Source organism: Helicoverpa armigera, chromosome 29 (genome assembly GCF_030705265.1).
Source record: "Helicoverpa armigera isolate CAAS_96S chromosome 29, ASM3070526v1, whole genome shotgun sequence".
NCBI lineage: Eukaryota > Metazoa > Arthropoda > Insecta > Lepidoptera > Noctuidae > Helicoverpa > Helicoverpa armigera.
In genome coordinates, this window is record NC_087148.1 from 508,006 (window position 1) to 526,651 (window position 18,646).

The 18,646-nt window shown below is 37.9% G+C and overlaps 2 protein-coding genes across 3 annotated transcripts in view; one reads left to right on the forward strand and one right to left on the reverse strand.

The window, feature by feature from the left end:
- The window catches only part of LOC110378495 (zinc finger protein OZF), a 29,852-nt gene that overhangs the window by 8,364 nt on the left and 2,842 nt on the right, over positions 1–18,646 (reverse strand). The window contains exons 2-4 of one of the 2 annotated variants that reach the window (XM_064042728.1): positions 4,166–4,343; positions 923–1,037; positions 515–602 (exon numbers count right to left, since the gene is read on the reverse strand). In XM_064042728.1, coding sequence (XP_063898798.1) covers positions 515–602; positions 923–1,037; positions 4,166–4,343 — 381 coding nt within the window. The remainder of the gene's footprint in view (positions 1–514; positions 603–922; positions 1,038–4,165; positions 4,344–18,646) is intronic. The other variant, XM_064042727.1, reaches the window with a different exon arrangement.
- LOC110378497 (tetraspanin-18B) lies at positions 11,567–18,471 on the forward strand. The gene is made up of 5 exons (XM_064042731.1): positions 11,567–11,727; positions 12,618–12,806; positions 15,665–15,823; positions 17,561–17,782; positions 18,368–18,471. The coding sequence occupies exons 1-5, from the start codon at positions 11,665–11,667 to the stop codon at positions 18,431–18,433; spliced, it is 699 nt and encodes a 232-aa protein (XP_063898801.1). The 5' UTR covers positions 11,567–11,664; the 3' UTR covers positions 18,434–18,471.

Here is an 18,646-nt window from a genome sequence, read left to right on the forward strand (position 1 = left end):
ACTAAACAGAATAGGAAGTAAAAGACAGCTATTGCTATAGCTATTGCATAACATAGAGGACAGGAGAGGAAAAACCGGCAAAGTGCGAATCGGACTTGACAAAAAAATTACGTTTGTTGTATGGGAGCCCCCCAAACTATTAATTAAATCTAATTCTAGTTTTCAGTATTTGTTGTTATAGCGGCAACTAAAATACATCATCTGTGAAAATTTCAGCTCTATAACTATTACGGTTCATGAGATACAGCCTGGTGACAGACGGACGGACGGACGGACGGACAGAGGAGCGAAAACAATGGGATCCCGTTTTACCCCTTGGGTACGGAACCCTAAAAATGATAGGTAACCTTATACGTCACGACTATACCAAAAACATCGTGGAAGGGAAAGTCGAAGGAAAGAGGGGAAGGGGTCGTCCAAGGTACAGCTACATCAAGCAAATTAAAGAGAAGGTGAATGTTGTGACGTATAAGGAAGTATTTAATTTCAATTTTATACAGTCATCATATCGTACCTAAATTTTCTTTTCTTCTGGGTTTTAGATCCGCAGTCCATGTGTACTCCCTTTCTCTTTGGTTCTAGGGCTTTACTGGTAGAGGTCACTGAAAATAATAAATGATATAAACATTTGACTGTTGGTGGTGAGCTGCATTGCTTTGTATACACTTATAAACTTTATAATTTAACTAGCTTCGGCCCGGTTCGCGTCGAGTTCGGTTATATTGCATTTCCAAGAGAACTCTTCAAAAGTCCGGGATAAAAACTATCCTATGTTCTTTCTCAAGGTCAACTCTATCTCTGTACAAAATTTTAGTTTTCAGTTAAGTGGTTTAGATGTGCAAGCGTAACAGACAGACAGACAGAGAGAGTTACTTTCGCATTTATAATATTAGTAGGGATAGTAGGGATTATTTATATTTACTTGATTCTGTATTCTCGTTCTCAATGTCCATAACTATGTTCTCTGCAGATGTTTGACGTACATCCAAACCTTCCGCAATTGCGTGTTCTTCTAGAGTTGATGAGGCGTTTTTGATCTGTTACAGGTAATGACACAATATAATGTTAGTTTTATTGTTATTATCACGCTATCACATTAAATATTATTATTATAAAAAACACGTGAAAGTATGTGTGTATGTTTGTTACTTCTTCATAGGTAAAAGTGTGAATACGACATGAAATTTATATCAATGAGTGTAATTCGGATAACATAGCTACATATTATGGTAAGTCGTGGTGGCCTAGTGGGTAAAGAACCAACCTCTTTTCCTGTTTGATTCCAGATCAGGCAAGTACCAATGCAACTTTTCTAAGTTTGTATGTACTTTCTAAGTGTATCTTAGACACCAATGACTGTGTACGGATGGCACATGAAACTGTAGGTCTCGGCTGTCATTGAACATCCTTGACAGTCGTTATGGGTAGTCAGAAGCCAGTAAGTCTGACACCAGTCTAACCAAGGGATATTGGGTTGCCCGGGTAACCGGGAAACCGCTCCCTGTAAAGCACTGGTACTCAGCTACATCCGGTTAGACTGGAAGCCGACCCCAACATAGTTGGGAAAAAGGCTCGGAGGATGGATGGCTGTCCTGTCTGTCTAGGCGGCACTCAAGCTTATGTTCGAGGGTTTGCCCCGCGATTTTTATGCATCTTTTAACTCGTCAGTAGTCACTATAATGTTCCAACCAAGGTCCTTGGGTGCGAGTGCGGGGCTGCCGTGCAGACCATGTCCCACCTCATCGCATGTCCACTGTGACCTGAAACTTGCTCGCGGCAGGACCTCATGAGTGCATCCGGCCGTGCTCTCGCTGTGGGCTGACATAGTGTAGTCTCAATATATGACATGTCATCGACACGAAAGAAGAAGAAGAATGTTCCACACAGTGATACACTAACCTTTTCTTCTGTAGTCCAATTTTCACGCCTTTTCTTCTTTTCCATAAATATATAAGAGAAAAATAACTTAATACTAATATGCCATCAATGCCACATCCAGTGTCTGCAAACCTGCTTCATGCATCTATGTTGTGATTTGGTTCAAAAAGTTGTGTGTTGAGTTTACTGTCAATCTACCCACATTTTTGTATTTATTTCTTTTTGTTTGTGTTATTTCTTTATAGAAGTACCTACCTTTGTGCGCTCGAATCATTTATGTTAGTTTAAAATATTGTTTCTCAGTAAGTGAATTATGTAATTCTTTATGAGAAATAAAGTTGTTCTTAAACCTATAATAAAAAGTAAAATAACGGTCACGGTATCACCACAAAACAGAATTTTTAAGGGTGGAAGGTTTGTTAAAAATTTTCAACTCAAGTCAAATTACGCGCGCTGTTGGCAGTTCATTCCGCTATACGTACCTTGCTCAATAGTTTTTCCAAAACGGAATAATAGGTATGTGTGTATTAATACATACTTAGTATTTAAAATATATAAACACTTCTAAACAAAAAATATACATTGAAATACACGTATCAACATATTGTATAAAGGAACGGCACATAAAATGCTTAATGATTGAACGAATGATTTAAAACTTATAATCTACAGACGAATATCAGTACTAAACAGTCTTCTCTTAGTCTACGTTTTGTAATAAGGATAACAAAACTATCATATGGTAGATAAAACAGCCTACGACGGAACACGACGGTTTTTAGTCAGTAAAGGCAAGTACATACTGGGCGCTCGGCGTTGCGTTGAGCGCGCGTTGGTCGCGTACACACACCGCGCTTAGCACGGCGTTCAACGAGCGTTAGTAGGGCGAACATACTTTTGGCTCAGTTCGAAAATGGACGTCAAAGAGATTGCTTGTGTGTGGCTCCTCTACAGTCGCTATAAAAGACGACGACAAAGACAAAGAGAATATTGGGTGCACCCTATACTGAGAGATAGACTTTATTCTTATAATCGGGACTTTCCATATCCCAGATCGCTGGTCGTTTTTTAATTTCATCTATAAACAAATCTGAATCGAAATGCTCGGTCTCCATTTTCGTCGTCCCGTGCGTCCACTCTACACGAAAGCGCGCGATCAAATGTACAACAAAATGGCGGCTCATGTATCTCGAAGCGCGCGGCTGATGCCCTCCCAACGCGCGTTTGAACGAAAATATCAAAGCGCGCGTTCGACGCGCGCTTCATCCGAAACGCGCGTTTGCATGTGTACACCTAAATAAGAACTACTGGTTCTCAAAACGCGCGTTATCAAAGCGCGCGCTTCAAAACGCCTAATGTGTACTCGCTCTAAGAGTCTGACACTCCCTCACCGCTGCTAACCCACAGCGGGAGGGGTCATTTGATGATTTTTGACGTCGTTAAAAAAAAAGTACCGTAATAAATCAAGACGATTTCAGTCCGGTTTAAACCACTACTAGCGGCAGTTTTTATAATACTTTTTACTGACTAAAACCCACCATGTTCCTTCTTGAGCCCTTTATGTACCAGCGCCGCGGTAACTCGCGCGAACAATCCCGCAGCTAAATCTATTAGTCTAACTAAAGGTAAAAATCAACAGCCTTACTGCAAGAACTTAAACATCTGTTGAACACTTGTCTAAAAAATTGTGGCTGCAAAACGGACCTTATTTCAACGTCATAATCTGAATTGTTTTTAGACAAGTTTCAACTGACGTTTAAAAGTTTTTGTGGTACGATGGCAGGAGAAAGAAGATGGCAAAAGTCTAACTCACATCATCAGAATCCACCTCTTCCTTAATAGAGACCTGTATGTACTTCTCAGGCAGTATATTGGTGACTTCTTCAGCAGCTGGGACAGTTGTCCCCTCCCGGCATGGCAAAACCTACTAATTGACCCCTCCCGCTGTGAGTGCAGCGTGAGGGAGTGTCAGACTCTTACTGACTAAAACCCATCATGTTCCTTCTTAAGCCCTTTTTGTATAATCATCGGCAAGGATATTGAGCCCTGACCTTCACCTGCGCAGAAGTGAATTATTGGTTTATTGCCTTAAGTGTACAATGCGCAAAGCGATCTCCACTCTTCCGACGAGAGCTCATTATCCGTGCCAATAACTATACCAGGCGCCGCGGTAACTCGCGCGAACCTTTGTCCTTTCTTTTTGACGTGAAAAAGTGCTAAAAAACTAGCCTACTTTCAATAAACGTTTTTTAAATTCAAGTCTAAAAAAAATTAAATTTCAACTCACGTCATCAGAATCCACCTCTTCCTTTATAGAGACCTGTATGTACTTCTCAGGCAGGATATTGGTGACTTCTTCAGCAGCTGGGACAGTTGTCCCCTCCTGGCATGGCGCGTGCCACGAGGAGTCTGATGGTGGAGAACGAGGTGAGGAAGGTTGAGGGTCGAGTGGCTCTGGTTTTATTCTGGAACAGATAGGAAACAGTTGTTGTACAATACACTATAGTAATGTTATAGAGAGGAACTATTTTTTTGGTTTGTCCGCCCTAAAGGTCCCGGCAGGCCCCGCCAGGTATCTGTGGAGATCTAAGGGGGGAGGCCTATGTTCAGCAGTGTACGTCCTATGGCTGAGACGATGACGATGATGAAAGGTCCCGGTGGAGCCGATGTGAATGGTATTAGTAACACCCTTATTAGCATATGATATCATATCGTTTATTGCATTCCATAATATACATTAGTTGGAGAATATAAAATTATTGTCACAATTATGGACCTTGATGGGCACAGCAAAATATATATACATACATAGGTGGATTTAAAGCCTTTTTGACCTCTGTTAGCCGAATCCACGTCGATAAATGTCGAATACACTATCTGCGCTGAACATACGCTATATTGTATCCGGTTACGGGCGGTAGTTCCCACGGGAAACAGCCCGTTGTAGATGTTTTATTTTACAAAAGCTAGCTAGCCATACTTTTGTGAAATGTTCATGAACATTGTCTGTATATGACTTGGCGACACGACCACTACTGGTCGTTCCTAAGTTTACGCATACATAGACAATGTGCATGTACATTTTCACACACACAGGCGAAGCTCATCCGCTTTCATGAAAGGGCTTCAAAGTCAGAATGAAGATATAAGAACAGCTGAAATGGGAAAGACTTATAAAGATATTAGCTTCACTTGTAACTACGTATGTAAGAAAATCTTGGAATCTTAATTTGACCCACTTCCCGGTCTTCGATCAGGTTGAAATGTTTAATATTAATTTTCAAATAGTTTAGCTTCTTAGAACTATTAAATCAAATCCGGTTAAAATTCTAAACAAAACACTATCTTGTGATAAAAAAAAATCACCAATAGCCTGTTTACTTTATCGGAATTGGATAAGAACCTAATTTAGATAAATTAACCAGTAATAATAATAATATAGGAAATATTTCAAATTACGTATATTGGAAATAATCATCAGATAATTTTGTTTAAGGATATAGCTAACGTACGTTTATGAAGGACTAGCTTCCGCGCGCGTAGAGTTCGGTTATATCGCGTTTCCAAGAGACTTCTTCAAAAGTCCGGGATAAAAACTATCCTATGTTCTTTCTCAAGGTCAACTCTATCTCTGTACCAAATTTTGTTAAAAGCAGTTCCGTGGTTTTTTTACGTCTAGTCAAAGCGTAACAGACAGACAGACAGAGTTACTTTCGCATTTATAATATTAGTACTGATTACGTATATTGGAGATAGTCATCAGATAATTTTGTTTAAGGATATAGCTAACTCACGTACGTTTATATAGGATGTTCACAGACGTCATCGCCTACCACAATCTGTAAAATTTCTTCAATAGATTTTCAACCTTATCACAATAGTGCAAGGATAATGTTCGATTGGCAAATCATCTCTCGAGCCTCTTCCCAACTATGTTGGGGTCCTCTTCCAGTCTTACCGATGCAGCTTAGTACCAGTGTGCCACAAGGAGCGACTGCCTATCTGATCTCCTCAACACAGTTATGCGGGCAACTCAATACCCCTTGGTTAGACTGGTGTCAGACTTATTGGCTTATGTCTGTCAACCCGTACCACCTGCCAAGGATGTTCAAGGACAGCCGGGACCTACAGTTTGACGTGCCCTCTGAAACACGGTCATTGTTGCCAAGATATACTTAAGTACATACAAACTTAGAAAAGTTGCATTCGTACTTGGCTGGCATGGAATCGAACCCACGCCCTCATGCTTGAGAAGTTGGTTCTTTCGCCTTTATAAAATTTAACTGAGTGATTTTTTGACTTCTGACTACCCGTAACGACTGCCAAAGATGTTCACACAACAGCCGGGACCCATCATTATAGACAACGTTAGCATACCTACGATTATTTTAAAGCTACATTCTCAATACGGGTCTGAAAAGCAAGCATACTACCTACATTTGCACGGAAAAATCGATAGCAAAACGGAGATAGCCAGCCTCCCATGGGAAACACCGGGAAAACGGGCGTAATTTACGAGCCGGGTATATGCCCTAGAGACCGGGGTAAAACCGGAGAATAGAGTTATACTTATCCGTACTAAAATGTAGTACGGTAGACCGCACATCAGTGTCATGCACCTTAGCTCAATAGTAATAAGTACGATTTTCCTATAAAACTGTTACCACCTGAAGTTGCTTATACTTACCTATGTTTGTTTTTTTTCATTGAATATTAATTGTCAATTAACATATAAAACATCTATCTAACATTATTATAATCCAAGTTGTATACGCTTACGATAAATAGGCTATCTAACACCGAAAGAATTTTTCAAATCGGACCAGTAGTTCCTAAGATTAGCGCGTTCAAACAAGCAAACTCTTCAGCTTTATAATATTAGTATAGATTTTCAATTTTGTAGCTGAAAATAACTGATCCATTGAAGATGGACTTTGTAACGGCTGTAAAACTAGATTTTTCCGCCGATCACGTCTATACGGTCCCATCTATCTCCATAATAAGTTTCATCTTAAACACCTCAGTCTTTTTACCATGAACACATCACAAACTAACAAAATCTTGCATTTATAAAGTACTAGCCTTTTTCCCGCAGTTTCCCTCGCGTCCCGTAGGCACTACTGCTTGTACCGGGATAAAATATAGCCTATGTTACTCGGGAAGAGTGTAGCTTTCCAACAGTGAAATAATTTCTCAAATCGGTTCAGTAGTTTCGGAGCCTTTAAAATACAAACAAACAAACAAAAAAATGTTTGCTCTTTATTATATTAGTATTAGTAAGTATAGTTTTTCCTCGTACAAAGTTCGCGAAACAATACAATTTATCGACTAATATTTCGGCGAAATCGATAACGGTTATCGATATTATGTTTTTATAAGTAATGGTTAGATAACAAAGATAGGCCATTGATCATCCTCATCATCATCTCCCGAGCCTTTTCCCAACTATGTTGGGGTCGGCTTCCAGTCTAACCGAATGCAGCTGAGTACCAGTGTGCCACAAGGAGCGACTGCCTATCTGACCTCCTCAACCCAGTTACCCGGGCAACCCAATACACCTTGGTAAGACTGGTGTCAGACTTACTGGCTTCTGACTACCCGACTAACGACCGAAGTAACGACTGCCAAGGATGTTCAATGACAGCCGGGACCTACACTTTAACGTGCCCACGCAAACACAGTCATTGGTGTCTAAGATATACTTAGAAAGTGCATACAAACTTAGAAAAATTTAACTCTTCAGCTTAATATAAGGATAGATGTATATGTTATGGACCATGTGATTAATTCGGGCATTATTTATAATGCCCGAGCATTATGAATAATGTCTAGCTTTATCGGGCCAAGTGATTAATAACTATCTTAACTTCATTATTTATCACATTGCACGGGCATTATTATATTGCTACATGATAGTTGGGCAATTTGATAATAAAGCTATATTTTATGCGGTGCGAGGGTGGCAGTTGTTCTAATAAATAAATCCTGTTACTTGCTACATATTTTATGATTATTGTTTTAAATTATATGTTATCTATATTTTAATGGGAAATTATAAGTCTAGCCACAAAATTATTAATTGGACAATTGTCATCTAATTTACTAACTCGGCCTCGTTTTTCTTGATCTCATTTTTCTTGGCTCGTTTTTTTTTTATGGTAGAATTTAATTTGGATTCAAAACATTGTATTAAAAACTGAACTTAGTGACGAAAACGAATCGCTGCAAAACCGACTCCACGTAGTCTTTTCTGCCCTACCCCTAGAGTGCAATTCAAAACCGCGTAGGCGCGGAGGGGTGAGGCGGCCTGCGAGCTGAGGCTGGCCGGCTGAGCCGGCCAGCAAGCCGAAGCTGCGGTGGTGAGCGTGAAAACCATCTGCGACGATAAGCTCGCATGGGACCGCCGGAGCCCCGCAGCGCCGGAGCCGTGACAGAAGCCATGCTTGCAGCATGTTTGCATGCTTACTTCTATGCTCTGTCAATTGATATGGGATGTGTTATATTTAGTTTATTTTAAGTTAAATGTCAATAACAATAAAAAAAATGAAATTAAATATGTTTGTATTACTTTGCCCAAAAGGTCACGGGCAATATGTATAGTGCCCGGTCAATTTGATTGTTTGAATAATTATTATCAAATTGCACTCTCATATTGGGCATTATTCATAATGACCGGGCATTATGTATACTGCCCAATTTATCACTTGGTCCATAACATATATAAGTGGTAGATAGATACTGATAAAATGTCAATGTGTCCTTGTTTTTAGTGCATTTTATGAAGTCATCAAGATGATCATATTATGTACCAAGATATTTGATAACTTATCTGCCTGTCGATTTCCTAATAAAGATTGAAATTTGACATTAGATGTCAGAATCGCTAATAGCAAATCAACAGGATATGGGCTAACTGCGGGTTTTTATAATCGATCTACCCTTGTCAGAGTCAAAGTCAAATCATTTATTGTATTTAGGCCTTTACAAGCACGTATGGACGTCAAAAATTATAAATAGGTTTGATTCTAGTTGCCAAACTTCATGGTTACTCTTTTAACAGGGTATCATGGTATCATGACAAAAAAAATATGAGAATAAAATGGCAAAATTAAAATGCTACATGGTGTTCACATTTACAAATCCGTTTATATATTTTGAAATTCAATTTATTATCTAGATGAGAGATAGGTAGTAGAAATTATTTCAATTAGCTCAGTATTTTTAGCCTAAAAGCCAGAAAAACACAGCTTGAGTTACTTTCGTATTTACAATATATGTACCTATCTATAATATAAAAATAAATCGCAAAATGTGTTGGTAAGCGCATAACTCAACAACGCCTGGACCAATTTGTCTAATTCTTTTTTTGTTGTGTTTGTTATTGTCAGGAGAAGGTTCTTATGAAAAAAAAAATAGGGTAAAGTAGAGAAGTCAGTTTACGGGAGCGAAGCCGCGGGCAAAAGCTATAAGTATATATATAAGTAAGGAAGTAAAATGTAGGTCCAAAAACTAGGTCCCATGGAACACCCGTTAAGACTCTATAGTCACGGTCCGTTGACCGTTACGCTTTCTCGGTATCCGCTGAACCGATTTAGATGTGATTCGGTATGGATATAGATTGGTGTTTGGGAAAAACCAAGCGAGTGAATGTAGTAGGTTTTATTTGAAGTTTGCGGAAAAAATGTATAAGGGTATTTGGATTAGATTTCATATCGCTATTTTTATCTATAGATCACTAATATAATAAAGAGGATTTTTTTTGTTTGTATCTTAAAGGCTCCGAAACTAACTGAATCGATTTGAAAAATCTGTTGGAAAGCTACACTCTTCCGGAGTAACATAGGCTATATTTTATCCCGATACGGGCAGTAACTACTGGTACGAGTCGTACTATATTTTATCAGTCACGGGACGCGAGTGAAACTGAGGCAAAACGGCTCGTCACTTTAAACTAAAATTATTTATAAAGATATATATTAGATATAAAGAGGAAAAATTCTACTAATCTACTCATTCTACGAAGCTACATTATACCCGGGTGACGCAGGCTATACATATTTCATCCGGGCACGAGGGCTAATTTCCACGAGACGCAAGTAAAACCACAGGAAACAATTAGTATCTAGTATTTTAAAGAGGTAAAGTTTGTGAGTATGTTGGAGGGTAATCTCATGAAATACTGAATCAGCTAGAATTAAAATAATAGGTACTAAGTAATTTCATTAATAACAACTATATCAATAAGAGCTTAGTTATCTATTACATAGGCCGTCTGACTCATCGTAATATGATAGTAAATACAAATTTATATAGAAATAATTCCTTTAGATTTTAGATAAAAATAATAAAGTTCCTACAAGTAGAATTATTAAGGAAAACCTGAATTTGTAATCCATTCAAGAGTGAGTCATTATTTTTCTTATTATCATATCAGTATTTTAGTGCAAAAATTATGTATAATTATTCTATTACGTATGTTTTGATTATAATGTATTTTTTTAATCATACGTTGAACCATTTTAAATCTATACTAATGCATATAGTGAAGAGGAAACATCTTTATTTCAAAAAGGCTCCGAAACTACTGAATCGATTTGAAAAATTCTTTCACTGTTGGAGAGCTACTCTTCCCGAGTAACATAGGCTATATTTTATCCCGGTACGTTCAGTAGTTCCCGGATGAAACGACTGAGCTAAAAAAACGGGTAAAAACACTAGAATCCGGTTGTGTTACGCCATTTTTAAGTCAAGAACGGTAGAATCGAATTGCATGTACGTTATTGTATTGAAATTGAAGCCTGCTTAGACTTTTCCAACTATTACATGTTGAGGTCAGCTTCCAGTCTAACCGGATGCAGCTGAGTACCAGTGTGCCACAAGGACCGACTGCCCTATCTGACCTCCTCAACCCAGTTACCTGGGCAACCCAATAAATACCCCCTGGTTGAGACTTTCCGAAAGATACAACGTTGAAAGTTCTTTAACATTTCACCGCAATTTTAAACCGACTTGCTAAGAAAGGAGGAGGATTTCAAGCCGGTATGTTTTTCAGAGGTGAATGATATTATATTGGAAACTAAACATCTATCAGAGAATATGAAAAAAAACGTATTTACAGCCCAAATAAAGGTTAGATAAGCCATTTAACTGCCATAGCCTTAGAGCATAGAACCAACAATGTTTTGTATGATGATTTAATGTAATGTTCTGTCAGCTGTGAAGTTACCTGTCATAAATAAATAAACATTAGCACTAATGTCTATTCGAAAAAACTTTTTTTTTTTAAATTAAACCGATTTCAATAATATACCTAAAACATTATCTTAATTCTGACAAAAACTAGTCAAAATTGGTTCAGTGAAACGTGAGATAATCGCGCAAAAACACCTACATACAGGCAAAACTGAAAACCTCCTTGTTTTAGGTCGGTTAAAAAGTCGGCGCAGGAGTAGGAGACAAACCACTGGCGGAAGCTAGTAATATTATAAAGCTGAAGAGTTTGTTTTCGTCCACGCTTATCTCAGGAACTACTGAACAGATTTGAAAAACTCTTACGGTGATAGATAGCCTACTTTTCAGCACATTAGCTGAAGAATACAACAGCTGTGATAACTTTGGCAGAAGAGTAACCACGGCAATGGCTTGTCCAGTTAGTTAATTGATCTAAGTCTTCAGCTTATCATTTATCTAATCTAAGCGTTATAAGCCCAGTATTGATATTTCAGTGGGCACTTGAAATTGTACTGAAATAGTCATTTGTATAGAAAAAATAATAATTTTAGCAAAATGTGTTGTTTCGCCGAGTTTGTAGTGAAATATGTTTTAATTATAGTTAATATTGTATTTTGTGTAAGTAGAAAAAAATCTTATTTTATCTAAATTATATATACAGTATATCTTATTTAATTCAACAAATAGATACTAAGGAAAAGATGACTGGGACTCTAAAAAAATACATTTTAAAAAATCTTTAAAATCGATGAGCTTAAAAGAGCTTAAGAAGCGCTTTATACTGCAACACATATTTTTGTATTTATCTCTAGCTTGAAATATTCATAATATGTTATAGAGTTCTAAAGAATTGAGTTATTTATTTAAGTTATTAACTTATTTCTCTTTAAGAAAACCCTATTGAAAGCTCCATGTAACACAGTCTTTCGTTTTGTCGCTCCAATATTTTAAGTTACTATTGACCCCATCATATCATTTCTTTTACAAAACTTTTCCAAAAGTGTACCTACAAATTGTCCCGATATTTTTTTTATATTGTTTTGGTTTTAAAGTAACGTTTTATCAGGTTTTATTTTAATCCTGGGGCCCGATTCTCCTAATTTTACTAAAGCAACATACGATTCACGTTCGACCGCGATCTGCGATCCAATCCCGACTCGATTCCGCTATTTTTTCTTTGAAATAAACGTTTTTATCCTTTTCTGTCATTCAATAATGAATCATTTTATCTGCAAATGATTAACTATTGCAATATGATTGCAGAGCAAACTACCGTAAAGACCAAAATCACCAAAATAACAGACCAATCGCGAATGTCGTTGGAATACGATTGGCCTTATATTAGTAGCAGAATGCCCGATATGGTTAAAACTGCTATTGCGATCATATTGCGATTCGATTTCTATTCGATTTTGATATTATTAACTTAGGAGAATCGGGCCCCTGGTATTTTTAGTTACTATCTTTTAGTTGCAAACATTTTCTAACTATATATTTTTATTTTCCAGCTCGCCGGTCTAGCCATCATAGGTTTAGGCACAGCGGTACACATACAACTGGACCAGATCCACGAACTAATCCCAGTCAACTTGAGCGCTATATCTATTAGTATTATAGTGCTGGGCAGCTTTGTGTTCATCATATCTTATTGTGCGTGCTGCGGAGCGCTGAGGGAGTCGAGATGTATGCTTATATTTGTGAGTATATTTTTGATCTATTTGGATAGGCAGTTATCAAAATCAAAAATCGTTTGATCAAACTTGGCTTCAACACAGGATTGAATCACGGATCTCAAAAGTTAAAATGCCGATGTACTGTAGCCATAAAGTACACAATTCTTCTTTAGAGTAGACACTTATTAAAATCAAAAATCGTTTGTTCGTACTTGGCTGCAAAACAGGACTGTATCACGGAATCTCGAAGTTCAAAATGCCGATATACTGTAGCCATAAAGAACTGTATTGCGAATGTTCATGATACCGATGTACGGAATATCGAAAGACAAGAAAAGTACTTTATTACAAAAGACAGCCCCCAAAACGCCCACCCTTCACCACTTCCTATGTGTTTTTGCTGGGAAGAAGTGGCGCAACAAACTCCCCAGCAACACATGTCTGTCTGTAGGTTAGAAGAACCTTTCAACAATTTTGTATATAATGTGTATATTGCAGTATACAGTATGCGACCACCGCATGCTAGCTAGCATTATGTACACAAATTCATTTTCTTTTTTTGAGATTGGATACCATCAAATGATCCCCTCCCGCTGTGGGTGTAGCGTGAGGAGTGAGTGTCACTCTGAAGGTGTCTACACACCAAAGCCGCTGATGCCGGCGGCACAGCCCGGCGGCCCAAGCCGCCGGCCGTATTTTGTACAATCGTGCCGCCGGCATCAGCGGCTTTGGTGTGTAGACACCTTTACTGACTAAAAAGTTGCTCCTTCTTAAGCTCTTTATGTACCAGGACCGCGGCAACTCCTGCGAACAGTCCCGCGGTTTCACCCGCGTCCCGTGGGAACTATTACCCATAAAGGGATAAAATATAGCCTATGTTACTTGGGAAGAGTGTCGCTTTCCAACAGTGAAAGAAAGGATGATGGGTAAAATTGGCCGGTATATCCAATGAAAACCATTCGCATATCAAATGATAGCTTATACCCTAAGCTTCATTTTTTGTTATGGGCACAACCTTGTAAACCACCGGAGAACGAAGATATAACACCTGATAGCATAGGACAGCCCATGGACTTGAACCACCTCAGTGCGTATGGGAGGGATGTTTAAGTGCATTATTATTGTCAATAATTGTCAGAACGAGTCACAGAAGGTATCTGTGCCCATATTTTCCAAGTTTATTGAAAAAAAAAGATTATTTAGCAGGTAGTATTTACAACGTATGGTGTACGTATTCCGCCGTTCTGGTGAGTCTAACCGGTAAATCCAATAAAAACCATTCGCATATCAAATGACAGCTTATACCCTAATCTTCATTTTTTGTTATGGGCACAACCTTGTAAACCACCGGAGAACGAAGATATAACACCTGATAGCATAGGACAACCCATGGACTTGAACCACCTCAGTGCGTATGGGAGGGATGTTTAAGTGCATTATTATTGTCAATAATTGTCAGAACGAGTCACAGAAGGTATCTGTGCCCATATTTTCCAAGTTTATTGAAAGAAAAAGATTATTTAGCATTTAGTATTTACAACGCATGGTGTACGTATTCCGCCGTTCTGGTGAGTCTAACCGGTAAATCCAATAAAAACCATTCGCATATCAAATGATAGCTTATACCCTAAGCTTCATTTTTTGTTATGGCCAAAACCTTGTAAACCACCGGAGAACGAAGATATGGCACTTGATAGCATAGGACAGCCTATGGACTTGAACCACTTCATTTTGTATGGGAGCGATGTTTAAGTGCATTATATTATTGTCCATATTAGTCAGAACATATCACACGAGGAAATGCTATCTCCAATAATGGAAACAATATACGGTGGTAGAAGTAAAAGTTTTATGTTTTGTTTTGCTATTAAAACAATTATGCCTAGTTAAGACCGATTTTAATTGATAATCTACCCTAGGCTTACTTGAATAAGTGATAAGTTGACGAAAATACATCATGCAATGAATTTTTCTACTATGGATATTATTTTAACAAAAAAAAAATGGTGCAAAAAGTATAACTCTTTTGTGCCCGACTGTACTTATTTCCGGTTGATTCTTGACATGAAATGTTTTATTTCAGTAACTGTAGGGTATAAGCAATAATCTAATTCACATTAGAACTTTATTGGTTATCAGGCCAGGGTTCATACAAAATTGCCCATCATCCTTTTCAAATCAGTTCAGTAGGTTTCGGAGCCTTAGCAAACATTGAAACAAAAAATGTTTCCTCTTTGTCATATGATTATAAGTACGGATAAATAGGTCAATGGCGTTAAGTACAGTCAAACTTTAAAAACACAAGATAAAATTTTCCAAATCATGAATCATACAATTTTAGCAGTCATAAAGAGAGAAGGATTGGCTAAATCTTATCGATCCATATCTAGAGATATCATATCAAAATATAGATAATCTTCAATGATATTCTTTTGACTGAATGACTTTCTATAACTCTGAATGACAATAATATTTATTTAACCAGAATAAGAACATCTTTGCCGATTAGAACCTTCTTCTTCTTCCTGTCCTGTTCCCAATTTTACTTGGACACAGGTGCACTGACTATTCCTTCACTCTCATAACCCGATGGGACGGCAATCAGAAAAGACCGGAAAGAGATCAGGCGCAGGACCGACATTTACGTGCTCTCCGATGCACGGGTGAATCAATCACCAACTTCCAGACTACGGGCTGCTTTGTGAAAGTTAGTTAGTTAGAAGAAAACCCACAAAGCGATTTCGGCACGACCCGGAAATCGAACCCGAGACCTCGAGCACAGCAGCCGCGCTTGCGACCACTAGACCAACGAGGCAGTCGTTTAGAATATAAATAATGTGTATGTAAGTTAAAACTAACAAAAACCCCTTATAACATTTCAGTATGCCGTCATCATGGCAATCCTAGCCAGTTTGAAGATCTACATCACAGTGGTGATCTTCAGATTCCTGGATTCCGCCCTATCAACTGTCTCCGGCTGGCTAAACACGGCATTCAACAACATGGACCTTAGACCCGCTTACTATGGAATGGAAAATCTGGTAAGGAGAAATAAAGAGAAACTGCTTCAAAAACATCATCATCATCTCCCGAGCCTTTTCCCAATTATGTTGGGGTCGGCTTCCAGTCTAACCGGATGCAGCTGAGTACCACTGTGCCACAAGGAGCGACTGCCTATCTGACCTCCTAAACCTAGTTACCCGGGCAACCCAATATCCCTTGGTAAGACTGGTTGTCAGACTTACTGGCTTCTGACTACCCGTAACGACTGCCAAAGATGTTCGTTTAACATCATCACCATCGCCATCATATTCATCATCATCGACATCACCATTATCATCATTTACATCATCATCATCATTATCGACATCATCATCATTATCAACATCGACATCATCGTCATTATCAACATCGACATCATCATCATTATCATCATCATCATTATCATCATCGACATCATGGTTTGTTCCCACTAGTTCTACTGCTTAGTTCTACCGTAGAACTAATGGGAACTTTTTTTCCCACTAGTTCTACTATTTGAGGTGTAACAAAATAGTAGAACTAGTGGGAATTATGGTTTTTATTGGTATTCCCACTAGTTCCACTGAACATTGACAGTAGAACTAATGGGAGTCGACGGCCGATAGTTGTGATTTTTTTCAGAGCTCAATATCGATAGCAATCAGAATAACTTAGATTTTTTTCATGAATTTCAACAAAAATCAAATGTTTTTCTTTAGAAAAGTACTAGGACAGCAGAAATGATGAACAAAAAAGAGTTAGTAAATCTTTTTTGTTCATCTAATTTTACAACACCTCTGTGGTGGTGTTTAAAAATCAGACATTGATAAAAAAAAACACGCTTTAAAAAGTTAGTTTAATGTGAGTGTTGTGTTGGAAACTAACAGTCTTTTACAAAAAGTTAAACATCTGTTGAACACTTATCTAAGTAAAGTGTGGCAACAAAAGGGACTTTAGTTCAACGTCATAATTTGTAAAAAAAATTGACAAGTGTTCAACAGATGTTTAATTTTTCTTTTGTATTTTTTTAAAGCGTGTTTTTAAACTATTATTTTTATTTGTTTTTTTTTTTGTCTTAAATCATAGGGCTGCAATTCAAACAGTCAATCAGCAAGTATTTTTTAATAATTTCAATACAACATTAATTTTGTATAATTTAATGTAGTATTGAAAATGAATATCAATATTGATTTTTAAACAACACCACAGAGGTGTTATAAAATTAGATGAACAAAAGGATTAACTAGCTCCTCTTTATTTCTGCTGCCCTAGTACTTTTATAAAGAAAAACTTTTAATTTTTGCTGAAAGTTATGAAAAAAATCTAAGTTTTTCTGACTGCTATCGATTTTCAGCTCTGAAAAAAATCACAACTACAGATTACCGGACACGGCGAGATGTCACCCAGGCCGTCGACTGTACTTCTTCTGTCTAGTAGAACAAAATGTCCCATTAGTTCTACTGCCAATGTTCAGTGGAACTAGTGGGAATACCAATAAAAACCATAATTCCCACTAGTTCTACTATTTTGTTACATCTCATATAGTAGAACTAGTGGGAAAAAAAGTTCCCATTAGTTCTACGGTAGAACTAAGCAGTAGAACTAGTGGGAACAAACCGACATCATCATCAACGACATCATCATCAACGACATCACATTTTATTTTTTCACATCATATTTTTTTCGTCTTTGTAATATTAGTAGGCGTGTTTTGTTTTTCCAGTGTTTTTTCAAATGTATCTTTTGCTCATTTCCAGTTCCGTTGCTGCGGCACAACAGGCCCCAACTCCTACACAGACCAAGGGCAAGTAATCCCACCATCTTGCTGCGGCAACCTGAACAACGTGACTTCCAATCCTGAGAACTTGCAGTGTGCTGCGAGTGACGCCTTCTCCGGGTGCACCGAGATGGTTGGAGAGTACTTCGAGACCTTCGGAGAAGCTATTGGGGGAGTCCTCATTGTGGTTATCATTATTGAGGTAATTATGAGGCTCTTATTCTTTTGTAACTAGTATACTATAAATATAATGATTTTGCACGGTTGACCACCACCTGAAACATGGAAGGGAGATCGCCCGCCGCACGAGTTGCGTATTCACATCGCGCCGATTCGCAGTTCTTTGCACAAACCCTATTCTGACTTCAGAAAAACAACTTCAGAAATTGTAGGAAAAAAGCTCAAACATTTCTCATGATTGGCGAAACCGCATTATTATCGCCAAAAAAAAACAGTTTTTTATTTAAAACTCAATTTCTCGCCGATTCCTCAGCCTATATGGGTGCCACCTAGGGATAGTGCCACTTCCCAACAGGGTTAAGAACTTTTCAAATTGGGTCCATAGTTTCGGAGCTAGGGGTACAAACAAACAAAAAATGTTTCCTATTTATACTACTAAAAAAGGTGAAGGTTGTGACGTATAAGGAAGTTCAGGAGTTGGCGCTAGATTGGTGTAAATGGAAGGAGCTGCACCGACAAGAGCTGGGATCTTAAATTAATGAATGATGATTTATACTACTAGTTTAGATTATGGTTGATATTTAACTGCTTATAAATTATTTTTCAGCTCATCTGCGTGATCTTCGGGCTGTTCCTGGCGTGCCAAATCAGACAGAAGAGATACAGAGCATAAGATCTTAATTTAATTGAATAAAAGTATTTTTTTTTTTATATTTAATCTTTTTACTGCATACATTTTCCTGCCCTATGAATGTCTACCTCCTCCTTTATTTGTAAAGTTGGTTAAAATAAACTCTTTTGCAAAAAAAACGGGCACCTATGCGAAATCTTAGTTTTAAGGACTTTACGTGTATTTCAAAGGGTTTTAATGATTGTAGTATGTTTC